The 19,970-nt window shown below is 40.1% G+C and overlaps 1 protein-coding gene across 10 annotated transcripts in view; it reads left to right on the forward strand.

Annotated features, from left to right (window-relative positions):
• The window catches only part of DTNA (dystrobrevin alpha), a 223,663-nt gene that overhangs the window by 177,369 nt on the left and 26,324 nt on the right, over positions 1-19,970 (forward strand). For 4 of the 10 annotated variants that reach the window (XM_030971770.1, XM_030971772.1, XM_030971773.1 and 1 more), the window contains 4 exons: positions 504-584; positions 15,847-15,934; positions 18,362-18,459; positions 19,824-19,937. In XM_030971770.1, coding sequence (XP_030827630.1) covers positions 504-584; positions 15,847-15,934; positions 18,362-18,459; positions 19,824-19,937 — 381 coding nt within the window. Of the gene's footprint in view, positions 1-503; positions 585-2,482; positions 2,573-8,082; positions 8,161-8,772; positions 8,866-15,846; positions 15,935-18,361; positions 18,460-19,823; positions 19,938-19,970 lie in introns of all 10 variants that reach the window. The other 6 variants (XM_030971771.1, XM_030971774.1, XM_030971776.1 and 3 more) reach the window with 3 other exon arrangements.

A 19,970-nucleotide genomic window follows, 5' to 3' on the forward strand; every position in this document is an offset into this window, starting at 1 on the left:
GAGATGCTGAGGGCTTGGGTACACTGTGGTCACTATGTGGATGTGGCAGCATGGAGCTTAGCACCAGGAATAACTTCATGAAAAGGTGTGTCATTTATTGGCAGTTCAATGCTGCAGACCTCCAGGCTGCCACAGAGCACTGACTGCCAGTGCTTATCCTGGCTGGTTGAAAGCAGGGACTGCACCCTGGACTGTTGCCTCTGGAAAGGAACAATGGCATTGTGGCTGTTCTACCAAAGCCGGGGAAAAAAAGCTGAGCAGGTTGCTTAAAACTCACTTCAGAACACACAAAGACATTGTTTCCCTCCAGGCCTAAGTACCAGTGTGTTTTTATCAACTTCTTGAAACCACAGCATCTATAATTTGAAGCTATTACTGTGCAAAGCAGAAGATGCCAGTTGCAATGTTACTTTAAACAAGCTCATTCTGTTCTACATAAATACTGTTGCTGATGGAGGGGGTTTTGGTGCAAAATTAATGTGGCTGGGTATTTTACCTTTCAGGCCCCCCCGACCTGTAACCAGCATGAACGATTCACTCTTCTCCCATTCTGTTCCCTCAGGAAGTCCCTTTGCAAACAGAAGGTGAGTTCTTATCCTTATTTATATAAAACCATTATATGATAGTGGTGGAAGTTGCAATTTTCAGTTCCCTCACAGGGGCAAAAAAAAAAAACCAAACCCTCTCACGAAATCCAAACCCAGTAAAATCAAGAGATGTGAGCAGAGAAATGCCTTGGTTAATTTGGACTGATACTCAGACATCTGAACAGAGAGCTGGAGTTAAGGCACCCCAAGTTCCCCACAACAGAGCACTGAATTTCAGCTCTCATTTGAACCATTCTGACCCACTAAAAAATGCTCACATGCAACCCCAGGCACCTTCCCATAGGGACCCAAAATGGGCTGTTGGTGGAAAGTCATTTTGTAACGGCACTATGGGAATAGGAACTGGGATGTGCCATTGATTACTGGGAATGCCTGCATCATACCACAAGATATGGATGAACAAAGAGAAGATGTCTTCATACTTCCAAGACATAGCAAAACATTCTTTCTCCTGTTAAACCATTCTGATTTTCATTAAAATCAACAAGGAAGAAGAAGTAGTCTTGAAATATGGTAACTGACACTTCAGTAAACAAACCAGGGAAGTCTCATCAGAAACAAATCCCAAAGAGGAGGTGCTTGCAGCTGACTGTACATTTTGACTCAATATTTTGGCTCATCCAGCCAAAATATGTGTGTAGCATTTGCTAGCTGTCTGACCCCATCTATGTGAGCCTACAAATGCACATAGGTAAGAAGGTGGCAGGAAAATAACTTCCTGCTGTCTTAGGGAAGATGAGCAATGTGTCTTCCTTGGGTGCATTTTATTGCTTGATACCTGCTGTGTGTGTCAGTGCTTCAGCATTCCCAAATGACTAAACACAATCTCTGGATATGCACAGCTACATATTTTAACATCAAAACTGAAACCAGACCTGCAGTGTACACTGCAAAGTCAGAGTGTAGATGGTTTACTACTTACTTGATTTATGAATTTTGTTACCACAAGCTATAAGCTGTAAATTCTGTGCTGTCTCAGTGCGAGTGGGTGTGACTGAGATGCTTTTTGAAAGCCAGTCCCAAAGCAGCTCCCAAGGCCAGATCTGCTGCCTATACAGAGAGACTGCAAATGCAGATTCATTTCTCTATTTGGAATATATGGGGGTTTATGTGCAAGGCAGGGTAATGTATTTGGAGCCTCTCCAGGAGAGGTCACTAAGAGCAGCACTCTTTAGGAGTGTTGCTGGTGCTTCTGTTAATTCCCAAGACATCCCTGTGCTCAAGCAACAAAAGTACACTGCTCCTTAGGCCAGGGACCTGCAGTAACACTCACAGCACTGTCTCTTGTGCTGCTTGTTTCTCTTTGCCTGTAAAACATACCTGATTATTTTACTTTTGTCTTCTTTAGTAACTGACTGTCTTTAACTATCAGGTTTAAACATACATGCTTCCTGAACTGTTAGAATTCCTTTTTTTCCCTAGGAAACACTCCTTGATGAGAATCCCCTGAAGGCAGGTGATAATACCACCCCCCTCAAGCATAGGTGCCCAGACTTCATATGTGTGGATAGTGTGACATCCCTGTGCAGCTGAAAGTTTCCATGATGCAGGAGTCATTCTGGCTTTCTTAGACTTAACTGTACCCTGATATGTAAAGTAATTACATTGATTGTATATTAGAAGTTTTGTCACTTTTGTTTCCTTGACATAGCAGGATTTTAGGAGTTTGACAGCTTATTCTCAGTATTTTTATTTTCACCTTTTACAAATTTATTTGCATCTTTTTATTGGAAAGAAAAAGCACCCTGCAAACAACCAAGTCAGTACTCTTCCTAAATAAATTGGATTTATTGTTACGAACCCTCTCTGAACACTCTGCTCTCTGTATATTCTTTTTGAGGTATTAACAAGGTTTCATTGTTTGAATCATTCAGGTTGCTTGGGGGTATAAATGCAGCCAGTCCTGTGGCTGATGAGCATTCTCTTATAAAGCTGTATGTAAATCAGCTTCACAACAATTCACGGTCAGTATGAGAGCACTAACCTACTAATCGCAGTAGTTCTGTAGCTCATGCACTAAATCATTAGCAATTCTGCTGAACTACTCAAAATATTCTTTAAGGAAGGCTCTGATGGGCTAGAGGGTTTCTGTGCTCTAATTAGTCTTTTGAATAGACTTACTGCTGGCTGTGAGCTTTGCAACTTCTCTTGCTTCTGCGCAGCACAACTCTTTCCTTTTTTCCCTTTCATGTAGGATAAATATTAATGTGTCCTGTGGAAGTTGGAAACATTGCTTTTGTAAATGACACCTTTATGGTTCCATCATCAGTGTATGACTTGCCTGTTGTGTTCTTGACCACGGAATGAAAGAGGCTTGCACAAAAGCCTGGAAATGATTTCAGGTCTCACAGCCAGCCTCCTCTGCCTCAGCTCTCTCTGTGGGTGGCTGCTGTTCTGCCCTAAGCACTGCTTGCCAATAACCCTCCCCAGACCCCTCAGCTTTGCTTTTCAAAATGACCACAGGAAAGACAGATCTAAGTCGTCCTGAAGCTAATGAAAACTTCCCATTTATAGTGAGCACTGGTTTTGGACCCCTGCCTCTTGTTGCTGAGCCCTTTGTCCAGCATTCCCTCACATCTCAGTGACCTAAAGGAAGATCCTGTTTCATTCTGCACAAAAGAAATACACAATTGCATAAGAACAGTTTCCCTACCTTTTTTTACGTGGAATTATGTGGAAATTTCCTTTTTTTTTTCTTGTTAATCCATGAACATTAACTAAATTCAGTAAGAATTATCGATATGAAAGGTACTTTCCTGCTAAATGCCAAGATACTCAGTCTGGGTTAGACTAATAACTGTGTCTTCATTCATTCTTTTAAGTTCTACTGTTACTATGGCCCTGGGAAAATCAGGCCCCATTAGTGGAAGCCCTCCCTCTTGAACGTAAGAGAAACAGACTTTGATGGCTCTGTTTGCAATTGTGCTGGTTTTATATTAAATACTCCATGATTCATATTATAATAAGAAGAGTACAAACTCAGAGTAAAATTCCTAGCTGGATGTAATCAACACTAAAAGCTCTGCTGGCTGTGTTTTCATTGCAGATAACTTATGGTTACTTTAATTTGTGTTGCAGTCTAGTCCAGAGGTTTCAGATAGCCTTAAGTGCCTTTTTTATGTAATTTGGATGTTTATTCAAAGGAGAATTGGCAGAGAAAGTCATTCATAGCATTCCCATGGTATTTATTTCAGCTACTTGTGTTCACATAAGAACATAGCCATTCTAACCAGTTCTTCCCTGTGGCAGCAAATGCTAAATTCAGCACACCAGCTCGTTCTGCTGCTGGAAATGGATAGCATCTCCTAAGTTCAGCACACTACTATATTTCTGGACACAGGGGTGAAAACTGGAAATTAACTGGGAGGATGGAGAATCTTGTTAGAGGAAAGATCTTTGATAATTGGTAAATGCAGTGACAAATTGTGGGGAGCAGCTGAAAGGAGATGGAACATTACATACTATTTACACTTTAATTGCTTCTGAAGCACTGATTTCGGGTGGGTACACAATTACTGCAAAGCTCAAAGGAAGTTGGGTTCAGGCTTTCCCAAAGATGCTTTTTAATTTCTTCAAACTGCTTTAGAATTAAAGTCCACTTAAAATTTCTGTGCTTGTTTGCTTAGTTTGAGCCAGCAGGTCCATAAGAGCTTTAATGAGGAGGTTGGCTTAGCAATTACAAGCACCTTTCTTCTTAATGTATACAGTGTGGAAATTGGTATCAACAATATGCTCTGTACAGCTCAAGAAAAGCTTTAAAGCACTTGTGTTAGAAAAGAAGAAACAAAAAAGTCTGTGATCTTCTCCCAAATACCAAATTATAGTCATTTGCTGTTGACAGCTAACATGATTAAAAACACAAGGCCTGTAATTCTTTTGATGTAGCTAATATTCAGGGGTTTCTCTCAATTGTTTTTGCAATTTCTGATGGCTTAGAGGGCAGCAGAACAAGGGAAGACTACTGCAGAATAGGTAATGCCCTTGCAAACCCAGTGATTGGGATATGTTACATCAAAACAAGCAAACTTAGCATTATAGAAACTTTTGTCTGTTCAAGAGAAATAACTCTATACACTGAATTAATGGGGTTTTTTTCCTTACTTGAATCATTTTGTTCCCCTGCTGCAGTCTGTCATGCTGACTTAAAGTATATAGCTGCCATAGTAATGGGTACAATGTCCTGCTCTTTCTTTATAAATGTTTTCTTTAAGCTATTGAATTATTGTGCTTAGGTAGGATAAAATGAAACAGAATGTTTTTTCTTGCATTTTTCTCAGCCCCTCCTTCACAGCTAATGCTTTTAGTTCTTCTAAAGGGGTAATAAACTGGAATAAATGGTGTGATGCAACACATTCTGGTGAATTTGGAATGACTTGGCAATTGTGTGATAGATAGAAAGAATGCACTGTGATATCAGATTCCCATAGCCAAGGAGAAATTGAGTCTTCTTATTCAATGCTGAGTCAGAATGGCTGGTGCCTTTTTTGCACTCCACATAAAAGTTAAAGGAAATGGTATTCTACCTAACAAGATATTCTACCTCTAACAAGAGATTAGGCCAGATTTCTAGTCAACAACTAACTTGGAGCAAAACATACTGGTTGCTGCTGTTCTCCATGTTCCTGTCTCTAAGGAGCATGGTAGACTTCAACTGCTTGCTATCTTGGCCTGTTTTTTTCAAAACAAGATGAGAAGCCTTAACCCAGCAGAATATCAGCAATATTCCACCTGGCTAAAGGAAAGGTTTATATGTTTGATTGTTTAGCAGCCAAGTAGACGCTAATGAGGGCATAACATTTGCACCAATATTATTAGGTCTATATCTTTATAGACATCTGGTCACAGCTGGAAGGTTTGTTTCTAAATTTAGATGGAGAAGCATTACTTAGCATCTTACAAGATGTTCCATTTCAGCAAGAATATATCTTTAAAATATCTGTTCCAGTTGGAAATTCTCTGTGGCCAGAAAGATCTCTGAAGTATTAGTTCTATTTTGGGGAATATGTGGAGGATGTAGGAAGATATGGAAGAACAAGAAGGACAAATGTCAGCTCTTCCAAATGAAGGAGGGTTGAAGGTGGAATCAGGGACAAAGGTGAAAGGGATTATAAAGGAGGCAGCCTAACCTTGGTATCCAAAGATACTGAAATTATAAAAGAGCTAGTAAGCATCTGGAGGGTAATAAACGAGATATAACCACCATAGATTTGTCAAGAACAAATTATATCAACCAAACTAATTTATTTCATTGACAGGATGACTGATCCAGTGGGTTAAAAAAGAAGCAGCATATACAATACGGGTTGACCTTAAAGGGGCTTTAAACATAGTGCCAGATGACACAGAAGTACCCAAAGGAAATACAGAGATAGGGAAATTAGTAAGGGAGCAACATTGAAAATAAATAATGACATTTTCAGAAGTTTGCTGTCACTTTAGGAGAAGGATATCTGCTGGGGTTCTTGAAAGCTATCCTAAATTAGACACTGCACTATCTCTCATAGTGACTTAATGAAAGCAATAGAGTGAATACATCCAATTTGTAGGTGGTACAAAGGTTGAAATAGTTGTGGAAAGGAGTGCTTGGAGAGCAGTTTCTAAATAAAAGAAAAGTAGCTCAGTAGCAATGATAGTAATTGATGTCCAAATGATCTGAAATCAATTGCAGGAAATTCAGTAATTATAAGTGAAAAGTGCTGTAGCAAGGAAGCAAATAGTCAAATAAAAAATGGGAGCATAATTGGATGGATAGAAATATTTTAAAAGAGGACCTAGCAGTTGCAGTGAACCACAAACTAATTGAAGTCAGCAATACAATTGTTAGATTGCATTTGACCCTGGAACATGATATGGAAAGCCATTAAAACTCATTCCCCAGAGGAGGAGACATCTGCCTAGAGGTTTGCTTGCAGTTTAGGGTAGCAGCACAGGGGTGGATATGCTAACCAGCCTGTCTGGAGCCCAGAGGAGACGCCCCAAACATCAGAAAAACAGAGAAAGTATAACTCATGAGAAAAGGTTGGAAGACTAAAGTTTGCTTAATCAACTAAAAAGGAAAGGGCCATGGTATCAGTTGCTCAGTGAGTAATCCTTGCTCGTCTGTCTCTGCACACTGACTGTGTGGCTCTGGAGCATGGGAGAAGGGGAAATTGTGGTTGGTGGAGGGCACACTGTTAGAAAGCAAGGCACAAAATCTGCCCTGGGGCTTTTGGTCTCCCACTGTGGCAATGTATTTATCTGTACTTTTAGAAGTGAAAGGTGCATTTTTGACTGAAATGGCACACCCTGTACCCCGTGAATGCATTTTCCTTCTGTAACTGGGAAGAAAACATATGGAAAACGCATCCTTCTAGATGGCATGGCACATCATCTGCATGGATTTTACCCCAGTGGAAGTGCAATACATATAAGTATGGTGGGTAGAGAAATGTGAAACAAGCATTTTTTCTTGCTGTGCAGTACAGCTTTCATTCAACTATCTTAAAAATTTATTGTAAATCAACAGGCTTGAGTTCTTAAGACAACCTTTGGTCCCATCCTCTTCAGAACCCTACTGCCAACCTTGCCCTCCCAAAAGGAGGGGAATTACACAAATCTCAACTCACTGAATTCCTTCTTTGTCCCAGTATTGAAGATTTTGAAGATTACCAGGCACCACATTTGTGCAACATTACCTGCCTACATACACACACACGTGGAGACCCATACACCCCTGGATGCACAAGTGCATCCATGCTTTCACACCCATGAGGTGCCAAACAAAAAAAAATGTGATTAATTTTTAAAAAGAAGGAAGTAAAATATAATTTTGTATTGCTTTGTTGTTTCTTAAAAACCAAGAAATGCTGCAGCATGAAAAAAAATAGAACATTTTCAATGTTTCTCGTTTTTAGCCAGTGGTAGCTTGTTAATGTGGATATTTAAGTGTTGGGCAAGAGGCAGTTACTGCAATCCATTAAATACTGTAATTAGGAAAAAAGTGTGTTTGGTGACCTATATATTATTTTAAATCAACAGAACAACAGTACTTCTGAAAATTAAACTGCTGTATCCCATCGCTGCATCCAAATAAATACCTTTCCATAGATTATTGAAACCATCTTACAGTTAATGTGGAGAAAAGCAGTTTAGCTGTTATGGTAAAGCTTTCCCAGCTCGAAAGCAGCATTTGAGACCGTGTTTATCTCGGACTTCATCTGGAAAGTACAAGCCTTCATCTCTCCATTTGTGAGAGAAGCAAATTTTGTTTGTCATTTCTGTAGTGGAGGCTTTAATAGTTTGCTTTTGGAGAACAGGAGAGGAAACTCGTAATTCCTGATTTTGCATTTCCTGATGTTTTCTAGAATTCCTTTAAAGCTTGTATTATTTTTATTCGGTCCAGGGCACTCAAATGAGCTTCTCCAAACTCTGTTCTATAATGAATTTCAGACATCACTGTTTACCCTCTTCTTAGTTTTCCTGTCTTATTAACTAGCTCTCCTTCCAAGAATACTGAAGTAGAGCAGAGCAAACTGCTGGCTAGGGCTGCTCCAGCTTTCTTGAAAGGCAAAGGGTAAGTTAAAGAGAGAGTATGTTCTGAAATTGCACTAACACAGCTAAACTAAAACATTTTCCTCTATTACTCCCATTTTTAATGTATTTTATATACATTTTTCCTGAGAAAATTGTGATAGGCAATTAACCCAGTGAGCTAAGGCATGTTTAGATATATGTATGTACACCTGGATGCATAAGGTCTTGTTTAGAGACTTCCAAGCAAATCCAGCTTGTGAATTCAGTGTGTCAGTCATGTATGTTACATATCTAGATTAATGGTTTTGTGCAATATAGAGTATATTAAACCAAATAATGCTGACCTCACCATTTGCTGAATCTTTAGTAAATGCTATTGTACAGCTCCAGAGCTTCAGTCCCTGGCCTGATCTGGCATCTCACTGGGGCTGGCTCTGTCATCAAGTGGGATGTTACCATCCTAAATCACTAAACACTAACCATATAACTTACAATAATAACAAAATAATTTCTGCACTTGGCATGTTGTTTCATTTTGATATTTTTTTTCTAAGAACACTGAAGTATTCATTGCTAGATTCCCATTTCACAATCTTGCTCCTGCTCTCTCTGTCTGTGTGTCTGTGTGGCTCACACCCTGCCCCTGTTGCAGATTGCAGTACAGCCTGGATGTTGCAGACAGGCTGGCTGATGAACACGTGCTCATCGGGGTCTATGTCAACATGCTGCAGAGCAGCCCCGCACGGTTAGTGCAGCTTGGGCACCTTGGGGGCACCAGCAAAGGCACCTTGCTCAGCTAAAGGCTCTCCCTGTTCCCTCCCTGCCTGATGAGCTGGAGCAGCTCTTCATGAGCACTAACCTGAAATGAATGTGTATGGATATGGGGTGTGTCCTCCCAAAGTTGGTGGATAGTGGCACTGGCTGCTGTTCTCTGTACTGAGGCTTGCAATGTGTTGCCAAGTATTGCAAATAATCGCTGAGTTAAGAATGGCTATGCAAATTGTTTGGGATACTGAGCTCTAGGCAGTGCAGAGCTTGGTGGTAGTGCAGAAATCTTCACACAACAATAACTAAACAAGCCCATGTTTTCAAGGTATTCATTTTTGACATAATTTATAATTTGTAGCTTCACCTTCCTTGAAAGTTAGAAACTGTAATAGTACATAAATAATTAAATCACAATAATAATTTTCTTACTAACCTAGTGAGAGAAATTCATTTTGATTTTTACATATGTCAGGCATTGCTTTTAAATCTGCCTGATTTCTGCATTGTTTGAATCTTGTATACAAATTTTCCCTTCTTTCAGGGGTTTTAAGTGGGTGTGTTGAGCATAATTAATTGTTAGAGCTTTGTCTCCTAAACCCATCAGCTGTCCAGGCACTTGAGATGCTGGCATTGCAGCCTGCCACACCAGGGATGGGAAATGCTGCCTCAACTCTCCAGTGCAACAGAATTCCATAGACTTTGCAGCCCTGTACCAGCAGAGTGGTGAGCAGTAGATGGCCCTAGAAAATGTGATGCTGAGCAGAGAACTGTACAATGTTTCTATCAAAACTAGGATCAGGAGGTTTATTTTGCTCATAGCAAACCCTTCAGTTTCCTGTGCTGCCACTCCAGAATATTTCCTGGATTAGAAGAAAGTCTCCATTTGCTCCAGTATGTAGGAGGCAATAAGCAACTTCATTTAGTAGAGTGAATGCAGTGGTTCTCTGCAGTCTTTAAAATTTCACTTCTGCATGTAGGCCCTGTAGAAAATGGGAGTAATTTGTCATGCTCAGTGGATAAAAGAGTCTGCCTTCATTGTCCTGGATCTGCTTCTCTACTCTATAGCCCACTGGAATGTGCCAGTGGAGGAGGGTTGAAAAGGCAAATTAGGTTTTAAGTGAGGAAAATGAAAACCTTTTATCCTAAACAAAAACATTTTCAAGAGGAATTTCATTCCTGAAGAAGCACTTCCAGAAATCAGGCTTATTGAGCAATACTGACATGTGGCTGTGAAAGCAGGCTCCTGGGAGCATGTGTGTGACCAGGCATTGCCCACCCATGACTGAGGGTAGGAATATGCTGCCACTCAGTCTGGTGTGACAGGGAGAAGGAAATGTGGCCCTGGCTACCATGAGTGACTTACTTGATATGATTGTTCAGGAGGGGAGTGAAGAATGGACATGGTGGCGTTAGGCTGGTTTGCCAGGCATAGCATTTTAGGATTCATTTCTCTTCAGTGAGGACTACCAGTTCCTCCTGAGACCTCTTTGTGGGTGCCTCACCTCATCTGTACTGTTTTCATCCTCCAAATTTTATTCTTTATATTCCAGCCTGTTCCCTCAAGGCTTTGAGCCAACATCACCTACTCATAGCACCTTTGTTTCCAAATATACATATACAAATCATATGCCATGATATTCAACATTTATTTGGTTTTGAGAAATGAATGGGGGAGTGACTGACAACAACCTTAATTGTTTAAACAACTGATGCAAAGCATAGTACATAACATCTGATTACTGACATTAAATCACTGCAGTCACAGCATCCTCAATGAGAAACAATCTCAGTTATTTGTATAATTAGATTTTGACAGAAAAATAACCTAGAGGGACAGTAGTCTTAGTCAAGCATCAGACCATATACTGCATAGCCATTTTCTGCTTTGTTGGACCGAGACTGCTAGTAGAGAAATAGAATGGTTACATTTTGGTTAAAACAAGAACAAAATGTAGCCATCCTAGAGCTCCTGTGTGAAGCCAGGAGCTCCTGTGTGAAGCTCCTCCTTCCAGAGGAGTCGGTGAGACCTCTGCAGGAAGCTCAGCTGCTGCATCTCAAAGTCTGGGGTGGCATTTCAGGCAAAGCTGACCTCCTCCTGCCCATGCCCCAAAGTGGCTGGATGCACTTTGCTCAAAACCCACACACTTGTGCCAGGATGGTGCTGAGTTCCAGTTATTTCACCCTGCATCTTAAGGAGGTTTGGTAACCTGAGTAAAGCATGCAGTTAACCAAAATGAGGTAGCTTCTGGTTTAGGGGGGGCTGGAGCTGGCCAGCTCTGCTGTTCAATCTGCCTACAAAATGCTACCTGCACCTACCCAGACATCAGATAATTCAAGTGCTTCTGGCAGCCAAAGCTGAAAAGAGAATGATTATAGCTGGGCCTTTATCTGCAAGAAAAACCTGCAGAGATTTTTCATGAGCATAATACATAAAATTATCTGAAGAGCTGTATAGTAGCATTTAAAAACAAAGCAAGATTTGAGGATTTTTAGATACTGAGGCTAATTTATAGCTAATCATCAGATTTGAAGATTTTAGATACTGAGGCTAATATATAGCTAATATAACCCAGTATAACTTTGTTTTAAGTGCAGCTAGTATTTATATTTTGGGCTTTATAGGCTATTTTTAATTCATTTAATTTTCACTGTTTATCTTTATTTTTCATCTACAGTTATTTGATACTGCAAGTAAAAGTTTTCCTTTCCTTCTACCACAGGCTAATAAGCTACTTGAGGGTTTTTTAGAAGCCAGTACTCCAGAGCAAATTAATAAACAACAGGAAGAATGAATTCATTATTTATAGTAACTATATGGGTAGAAGAATTAGCCCTTAGCCAGATGTTTTGAATAGTTTAATTGCAAAGTCTTTTTTAATATTTAAAACCAATATTTGACACTTACTTTAGTTTATCTTTAGCGTCTGATTCTTAAAAAGAATTTTTAACTGCAAATAGTTTCCATTTTTATAAGACAGAGACTTTGCCTAGCTTTGAATAATAATTCCATATATTTCAGTCTTTTTCTTTTCAGGTACAGAAAAAATAAGATAAATTGGAAGAGGTTATTTTGGTTTCATAGAGAGCTGTTTTCTGGGGGTTTTGTGTTATACTGCATAGTACTATGTGAATTCTATTTCTGTATAAAAGTGCTGTACTATTCTAGGGTATATTTTTAAATGTTTATTAAGAGGGTGGGCAGAACTCTAGGTGGGAAGGCTGGTTTAATCTTCCTTTGAAAGAGGAAAAACATTCAGAGACCTGTTGCTACAGAGGAAAAGTGTAGACATTTAACTCCCTTGAACAGAGTTAGTTTTTGTGATTATTTCCACATAGCTGAGTGTTATAATATCTTGGTGGTAAAATCTCGATGATTCTAAAGTAAATGGCAAATTAACAATAGTAGAGGACTCAGATGATTTGTCTCAGTTTAAAGTGTTGCAAAACCAAGCCAGTTTTGAAAGTGTAGCAGTTAAATAGTCCTCAGAATACATTTGGTGTGTTGCTGTTATGCCTCTTTTTTTTTTTTCTTTTTACAGCCCTAAGGCTTAGAAACCAACCCTTTAATTTGTCTGTATTTTCTACAGCAAATTATTTATTAAGGAGGAGTTTGTAGAATAAGAGTGTGTCATGAAGACTACACTGATGCTTCTCTTGCAAAAATTTCACCAGAGACTTTTCTAACCAGCGGTGACAGAGGGAACATCCACATCAGCTATTGCCAGATGCCCACTGCAGAACAGGCTGGTCTGACACATCTGAAGCCTGAGAAATAGCAAAGATCCTCCAGAGTCACTCCTTTGCCCATAGGTTATCGTGTTTTTCATCCTTTGCCTGCAGTTTTGAGAGCCTTTTTTTTAATGGAGCTGCCTTAGACCACAGAAGTCCTAATGTGCAGGTGCTAATATTGGATATTCACTCCACATCTGAATGGTGATAGGTGTCAGACCAATGATTGCTAATAATTATAAGGTCTTTAAAGAAATGGTCACTAATGGAGAAGCAGTGATTTTTAGAAAAGAAGGAACAACAATAGGATATTTGTATACAAAATGTCCAGCTTCTCTCAAAAGGATGCCTGGATCATTCCGCTGGGGTCCCAAATTCTGCACACACATTCATAATATTTTAAACTTTTTGTGTACAATTGTCTTGCTATATCACTGTATGGTTTTCTGTGAAGTTGATGAAGTAAAACAACTGAATTATGGTAAATCTGAGAACTCTGAGACATAAAATTCTTGGCAGTCGAGGCTAATGCTGCTGTGCAAACTTCTGTGCTTAATGGTCACATAGAATAGATATATTCCAGAAGTCCATTTATCTCAGACATTGAAATTTAATTTTTCAAGGCTTTGGGGTTAGTGATTTGCAGCACTCATAGACTAAATTTGATGCATTGCTACATCTACTTTATGACATCCACCCACACATAAATATATATCAAAGACATTAAATACAAGTAAGACTCAAAAAGCTGCAGTGGCTTGGTTCATTCAGTAAAGCAGTTGGCTTAGGTGTTAGCTCACATCTCAGAACTCTGGTGCAGGTTGGGTTATGCCAACAAGTGGAACCATAATCCATTTTTCCAAGATGGATATGGCTGCACATTGCCATAAAAAGGAGAATTGATGCTGAATGCTTGCTGTTTCACAACCATCTGTTAGGATGCAATGTTTTGGTCATTATGGTAAAATTAAAAATTAATTAAACTGTCATAAAAGTAGCCCCTATTACCCAATTTACGTAACTTTATGTGTCTGCAAGAGTAGCTCACTCCTTTCTTTCTCTGACATACTAGTACAGTAAGCATGAGTATATATGAAGCAGAACTGTATAAATTTAGAAAAATGCCTTTAGCTTTGGTCTTTCCCAAAGGTATATCAGTTACCCCACCAGAATCTCAGTAAGCATAAAATTAGGCTGTGTATGTAATAAAATAAACATAACCAAAACCAGAAAGTCAGTGTTCATCTACCACCAGAAGTCTTACGTGCAGTCTGCAGGACAAGTTTTATTTACACAGAACCTCTCTGTGTCTCACTTTTCGGAGCTTTACTGTTTTTCTAAACTTCATGTTTGTGGTCTCACAGGTTATTATCAGAATGAGAAAAAGATGATGTTTGTCTCTTTCTCTTGCATCACTAAGCTGTAGCAAATCCACATGACACCCAGTTTTAGTTTCATGATCCGTGAATATCAACCACTGCTCATCTTTCAAACATAACTTTTAAATCCCAGTGGATTTAATAAGGCCAAACAACACATGTGCACTGTAGTTCCCTGAAGGACACGGGGATATGAACTCACTGAGAAGTTTTAGAGAAATATTCCTTTTAAATGTATCAGTTCTTCAAAAGCAGAGCTTTTGGTACAAGTGTGATTTTCCTCTGGAAGGCTTTTCAAGTTCAAGGTACAATTTCTGAGAAAAAAAATCACTATAAAATCCCATGCCCAGACTCTTTTGAGGCTTGTTTGCCAGCAACCAGTTACATGCCCAGAAGGGCCCGTGGGCATGGAGATTTGTTCCTGTTTCCTTTCAGCCAAAAACCATTATACAGTAGCCAAGGGATAAGAAAAGAGGCCAGACTTGCCTCTGTCTGGGAAAGTCCATAGGCAGCCTTGTATTCCACATGGCAATTCCACATTCCTCTCACCTCTTCTTAAGGACTTCGTTTGTTAAGATTTTCTCTCTTATGTATACTAGAAATAATGCAGTATAGGATTCTAAAGCCCAGGATTATCCAGGGTCAACTAAGTCCTTTTCAGATTTCTGAAAAAGAAAAAGTTTTGATGTTTGTCTGCAAACTTCTTAATGTTTAGAAATAGTGAAGTTTCTCACTATATTACCTTTTTCCTGCTCATCTGACTAAATAATAGCTTCCTTTTAAAATAAGGACAGCTGGAAAAGCATTAATGTGAGAGAAACATTTGGATTTTATATTCCTGGGGGAGAAGAGATAATAAGGTGCACTATTTTAAAGGAATTCACCATATTTACTGTTTAGTTCTTACACTTGTTGATCACAGTCACGTGACACTCTGAAGTCTTGCTCCCAAATAACAAGAAACCAAGAATAAAAGAGAAAGCCTGATTATAAATTCCTAGGTCAGTGATCCATAAGACCTTGGTAAGTGACCTGCAAAACTGTCCTAAACACAGTTTTCTGATGCAAATATGACAAAGCTGCTAAAGTTTTTCTCAACAAACACCAAGGCTCCTACAAATCCACTGGCCAAAAAGTAGCCTCACAGGTGATATGACAATGTTGTCATTATATCACAAAGGTTCCATATTGTTGTGTCCTTATTGCAAGAGTTTCACATCTCCTTGATGCTTCTTATAGGCAGCTCCTCTAAGCACTGATTCTTCCTTCTTCTCACAGTAGCCAACTGACTCCAACTCCCCTCCTAACCAACCAACCCACTCTTTTATAGCACTCTTCTCTTTGGCTACAGCTGTAGCCTGTTAAAGTCAGGCCTGTTCCTAATCTCTAATAATTGGCTCAGCTGCAACTCCTTAGGGGTAAGATTACTTTCTATACTACCTTTATTTTCTTATATTCTATCCCCCTACATGACAAAGCTGAGTTGCAAAATAAATGTGGACTGATGGTCCTAACCACCCCCTGACCCTTTTTGGGCAGAGCAGCATCTTGTACAGCCTTTACTGTGGACTGCAGAGCATTGCTGTTTTTCCCTAAGGGGAGGTGCTGCCCAGCCCCTTAGAGCTGATCTTTCCAGGGAAATTCTCTGCCCTTTGCTCCATTAACATCAGCTGTTCCTAATTTGGTGAGGGTTTGCTTCTTTGCTCTGACTGATGTGTGGGGATGTGAGGTAGTGGCTGGCTGAGGCAGAGGGTGTTTTTGCCTGGGGGTGTAAGGTGGTGGCTGGCTGAGGCAGAGGGTGTTTTTGCAGTGTATAAACCTCTCTCTCCATTTCCCCTCCCCCTGAGCAGCGTCCTTGACAGTGCAAGTCGGCTGGATGAAGAGCACAAGCTGATCGCCAGGTACGCAGCAAGGCTGGCAGCAGAAACTTCTTCATCAGTAAGTGTTCTAATTAAAGGAAGGTACTTTCCTTCTGTTGTGTTCCAGGGGCTTGGCAAGATCAGGGAAATTATATCTGACAGTCTAATGATTAATGGATTATTTTTCCCTGTTCTTTTCATCAGAGGCTGTTATGCTTTAATAATAACGTTTTTATGCAGTCCATTGAATCTGAAGAATCCACATACTAATGGATATAATCTATATACTAATACAGTGGCATTTAAATAATTGCATCAAAGGGAGTCTGACATCTTGAACTCAGGAAAGAGTATAAAATATTGTCTGGACTAGCTTTGGTTAAAGGTTAATGATTTACTGCATTGGAAAAATGGCGTGGTGAATCCTTTTTACTCTCTAGCCACCAGGGCCTGAAGTACTAAGGATATTAAAGAATGTTCTTCAGCAGGATGACTGTAATGACCCCCTGCATTAGCCCTGGCTCCCATTTTCATTTCAGAGCAATGATTATTCTGCTCTCTGTGTCCAAAGATAGAAGGTGATGACAGGCTAAAACCTCACTAACTGCATTCAGGAACAAGAGAGAATGAAGCAGGAACCTTATCAAAGTATATAAAATCTTAAATGGTACATAAAAGGTCACCCTAGTTCCTTTTTTTTTGATCTCAGACCATTTGATAGAACAAGGGTCTGTGAATGATGGTTAAGTGAAAAGCAGCAGGTCTGGAGCACCCAGAAACATTTTCACACTGAGATTTTCTCACTGTGGGGTCAATTGAAAGGCTGAAATTGGGCACCACACGTTGTGTAAAGACACTGAGTCACATTCAGACCACATGAAGATGGGTCTGCTGCCCCGTGCAGATGCTGTCATGGAGATTTCACACAACCTGCAGCTGCCTGGGAGGAGAGGGGTGCTCCTGTTCTGCCAGTTCAGCCCCAATCAATCCTTTCCAGACATGTGACACAGTGTTTCAAATTTAAGGCAACCTGTAGAGGACGGTCTTATTTCTGAAAGACAGTAATTCTTTATGGGAACATGGTTCCCCAGTAATACTGTCTGGTTAAAAATCAGTTGACATCAGTTCCATATAACATGTGTCTTTGATGTAGGGGGAAACAGTATAAACAGAGCTGACTTGAAGGAAAATACTGAATTTCTCATTGCCATCCATCTTTGCTCTTTGAACAAAAGAGACAGAAGGAAGAGGGGAGGTTTCTATAAAGAGAAATCTTCCCAAGCAAAAGACTGATGCCCAGTAGGGGCAGTGGAAATTTTTAAAGCTTTGGTGATAGTCATTCTGGATTTTAAGGAACTAAATATATTGATAACAGCGGGCATTCTGGATAAAGATCCTGCTTCCTCTAGCTTGTATCAGTTCTTTATGCACTGTTCTGCTTCCCTGTGGTTGATGTGTTAATGGGAAAATGTGTCCATAGCAGAAAAGATAGTATGTAGTTACGGGGGAAACATACTGTCCTTTTTTCACAGACAGTCCTAACCTTTGTTAGGCTATTGAAATATATCTTCATCCTTTTTGAGGATTCACCTCCTGGCAGAGGGGATGTGTGGCATCACATAAAATAGCACTCCAGAGTTACACTTCACAGGCCTTTTTGTGGTGACGAGCCCTCATATCACAGCAGTAACTCAGCAGAGTGTTTTTAAATACCTGATTCTTTCAGGTTGGAGTTAGAAATAAATGGGTATCTTTCATACTTGTGAAACTTCTAAATGGCCTGTTCTGTGTTGTCATTGTTACAATACTGAAACACAAGAGTGGGAACAAGGAAAACAGTGATTATTGCTGATGAACATGCACAAAGGGCATAGTCTAATGAAGATGTTGTGAGCTCTGCCTAGTTTGGTGAGAGGCAAATTCTCATATCATTTCACTGGTGGAAAAAAAAAGATTTTGCTGTACCTGAAGGACTGGGGAAAGAGGTTTCCTGAAGTATCATGAGAGCAGATAGGAAAACTTGGCCAAATGGGCCACACAGCCAGACTGAAAACTGAGCACTGCTTTCAAACTGAAAGTAAAACTGTGCTTTCATGAGAGCAAAGCATCACTGCACTGGAAACCCATCCCATCCTTTCTGGAGGCAGACACTGCTTTTTGCTTCAGTGTGCTCCTCTTGTCTGTAGCATCAGTATCAAGAGCCACATTACAGCAACTGCCTGCAGCAGTGTCATTGCCTTTTATGATTGGTTCAGAGGAAGCTGCGTGAAGAAGCAGTGACTGACAGGATGGTAAACACTGAGTCTTATTTACTCTAGCACTTACTCTGCTTTTACTAGCAATGGTTCCATACTGGTATGAGCACAACATGAATGTTCTTTTTTTAGTGTAGGCAAGCTTGGTACTGCACTTTCTGTAAACAGATTTCACAGAACAGATCTGTGTTGAACTCGTGGTGCATGCTGGCTATTCCTCTTTCAATGCAGCCTTCTCTATTTTACAACAGCAGCCGAGTCAGCAGAGAGGGGCATCAGATATCTCCTTCACCATTGATGCAAACAAGCAGCAAAGGCAGCTGATTGCAGAGCTCGAAAATAAAAACCGGTAAGGATCCACTAAGTACCTGGTTTTGTTCAGTCCTATATGTTACATATGTGTTTGTTTCTTAGCATTTTTTACCACCTGTACAATGTGCTTATACAGGCACATACATTTCCCCATACAAAAAAAAAAAAAACAGAGCACAAAAAGATCCATACAATAGGATAAAGGCTCTGAAATCCATAGCCACCCCATGTTTTCAGAAGTGTACTGTCCAATGACATGATATAATCATGGATGCTTTACTGTTTGCAGCTGCTGTTTGTTAAAGAGTTTTAAAAAAAAATCTGTCCTGTTTCTAAACCAGCTTAACTTTCAGTTGGATTCTCAGTAGCACTATAACATGAAATGATAAAAGGATCAGTCACGCTTGTAATGTTATGCTCCCCTGCTTTTATTCAGGAAAAAGATGATTAAAGCTCTTCAGAACACAGTCTGCCTGGGAGAGGTTAGCAGGAAGATTAGCAGCAAGTTAGGCTTCTGATCAAATGAGACAGGAGGTGCAGATGTGACCCAGACTGAGAGAGAGTGTCCAGGAGAAATAGGCCAGCCGACCCAAAAAAGGAGTGATGCCTGTTTGTTAACAGCAGAGAACCTGGCCCTGAGTACCAGACTGCCTGATGCCATGAAATGTATGGCAGCAGAGCTCTGCTTTTAGTGCTGGACCATAAAACAGAGGCTAGGCCAGACCAGATGGTTTCCTATTCCAAACTCTGCGCTGCCTTCTGTCACCGTGTAATGAGCACCACCAGCTCCAGTCTCGATTTGCCTTTCATACTTCGAGGCTGCCTCCTGACCGTCTGCTTCCAGCACATTGTGAAGAAGAGACAAAATTCACAAAGGTTTCAACCTTCTGCTGTGAAGCTTTGTATTAGCCTTTTGACAGCACTCCAGGGCTCACAAGCCAGTGGTAACAAGTCTTCTTAAAGTGCTTTTCTGTGAATTGTCAGCTGCTCTCACATCTCTGCTTCCATTAGAAGTATTTTAAAGGGCTGAATATTTTCTCTGATACTCCGCAATGTCCAGAAAGGTTACTTCAATTTTTTTTAAGTTCATGAGGTGTTGGAAATGTTCATGGTGAAGAATTAAAAGGGAGCAGTTCTGTCAAGCATGGAGCTATTTTATGTCTACCTGTGTTTTTTGGGGGGTTTTGAAGAATGATTTCCCTTTACGGCAAAATCCTAAGAGTTTATTCAGAAAATAAACCCTTTCCCATTGCTGAGGGCTTCTTTGGTTGGCTGCAAACTTACATCTTCACTGATTTAAAGCTAAATACAGTCATGCTTTTTCACCTCTTGCAATGTCCAGGGAGCTGCTTTTGTGGAAAATTAATGACTTATGGTCTTCTGCTTATTCTCCTCCCCAAGAGAAATCCTGCAGGAGATCCAGAGGCTGCGACTTGAGCATGAGCAAGCGTCTCAGCCCACACCAGAGAAGGCCCAACAAAATCCCACTCTCCTTGCAGAGCTCCGGCTCCTGAGGTAAGCTCACAGGAGTAAAACCTCTGACCTTGA

This window comes from Camarhynchus parvulus, chromosome 2 (genome assembly GCF_901933205.1).
Source record: "Camarhynchus parvulus chromosome 2, STF_HiC, whole genome shotgun sequence".
NCBI lineage: Eukaryota > Metazoa > Chordata > Aves > Passeriformes > Thraupidae > Camarhynchus > Camarhynchus parvulus.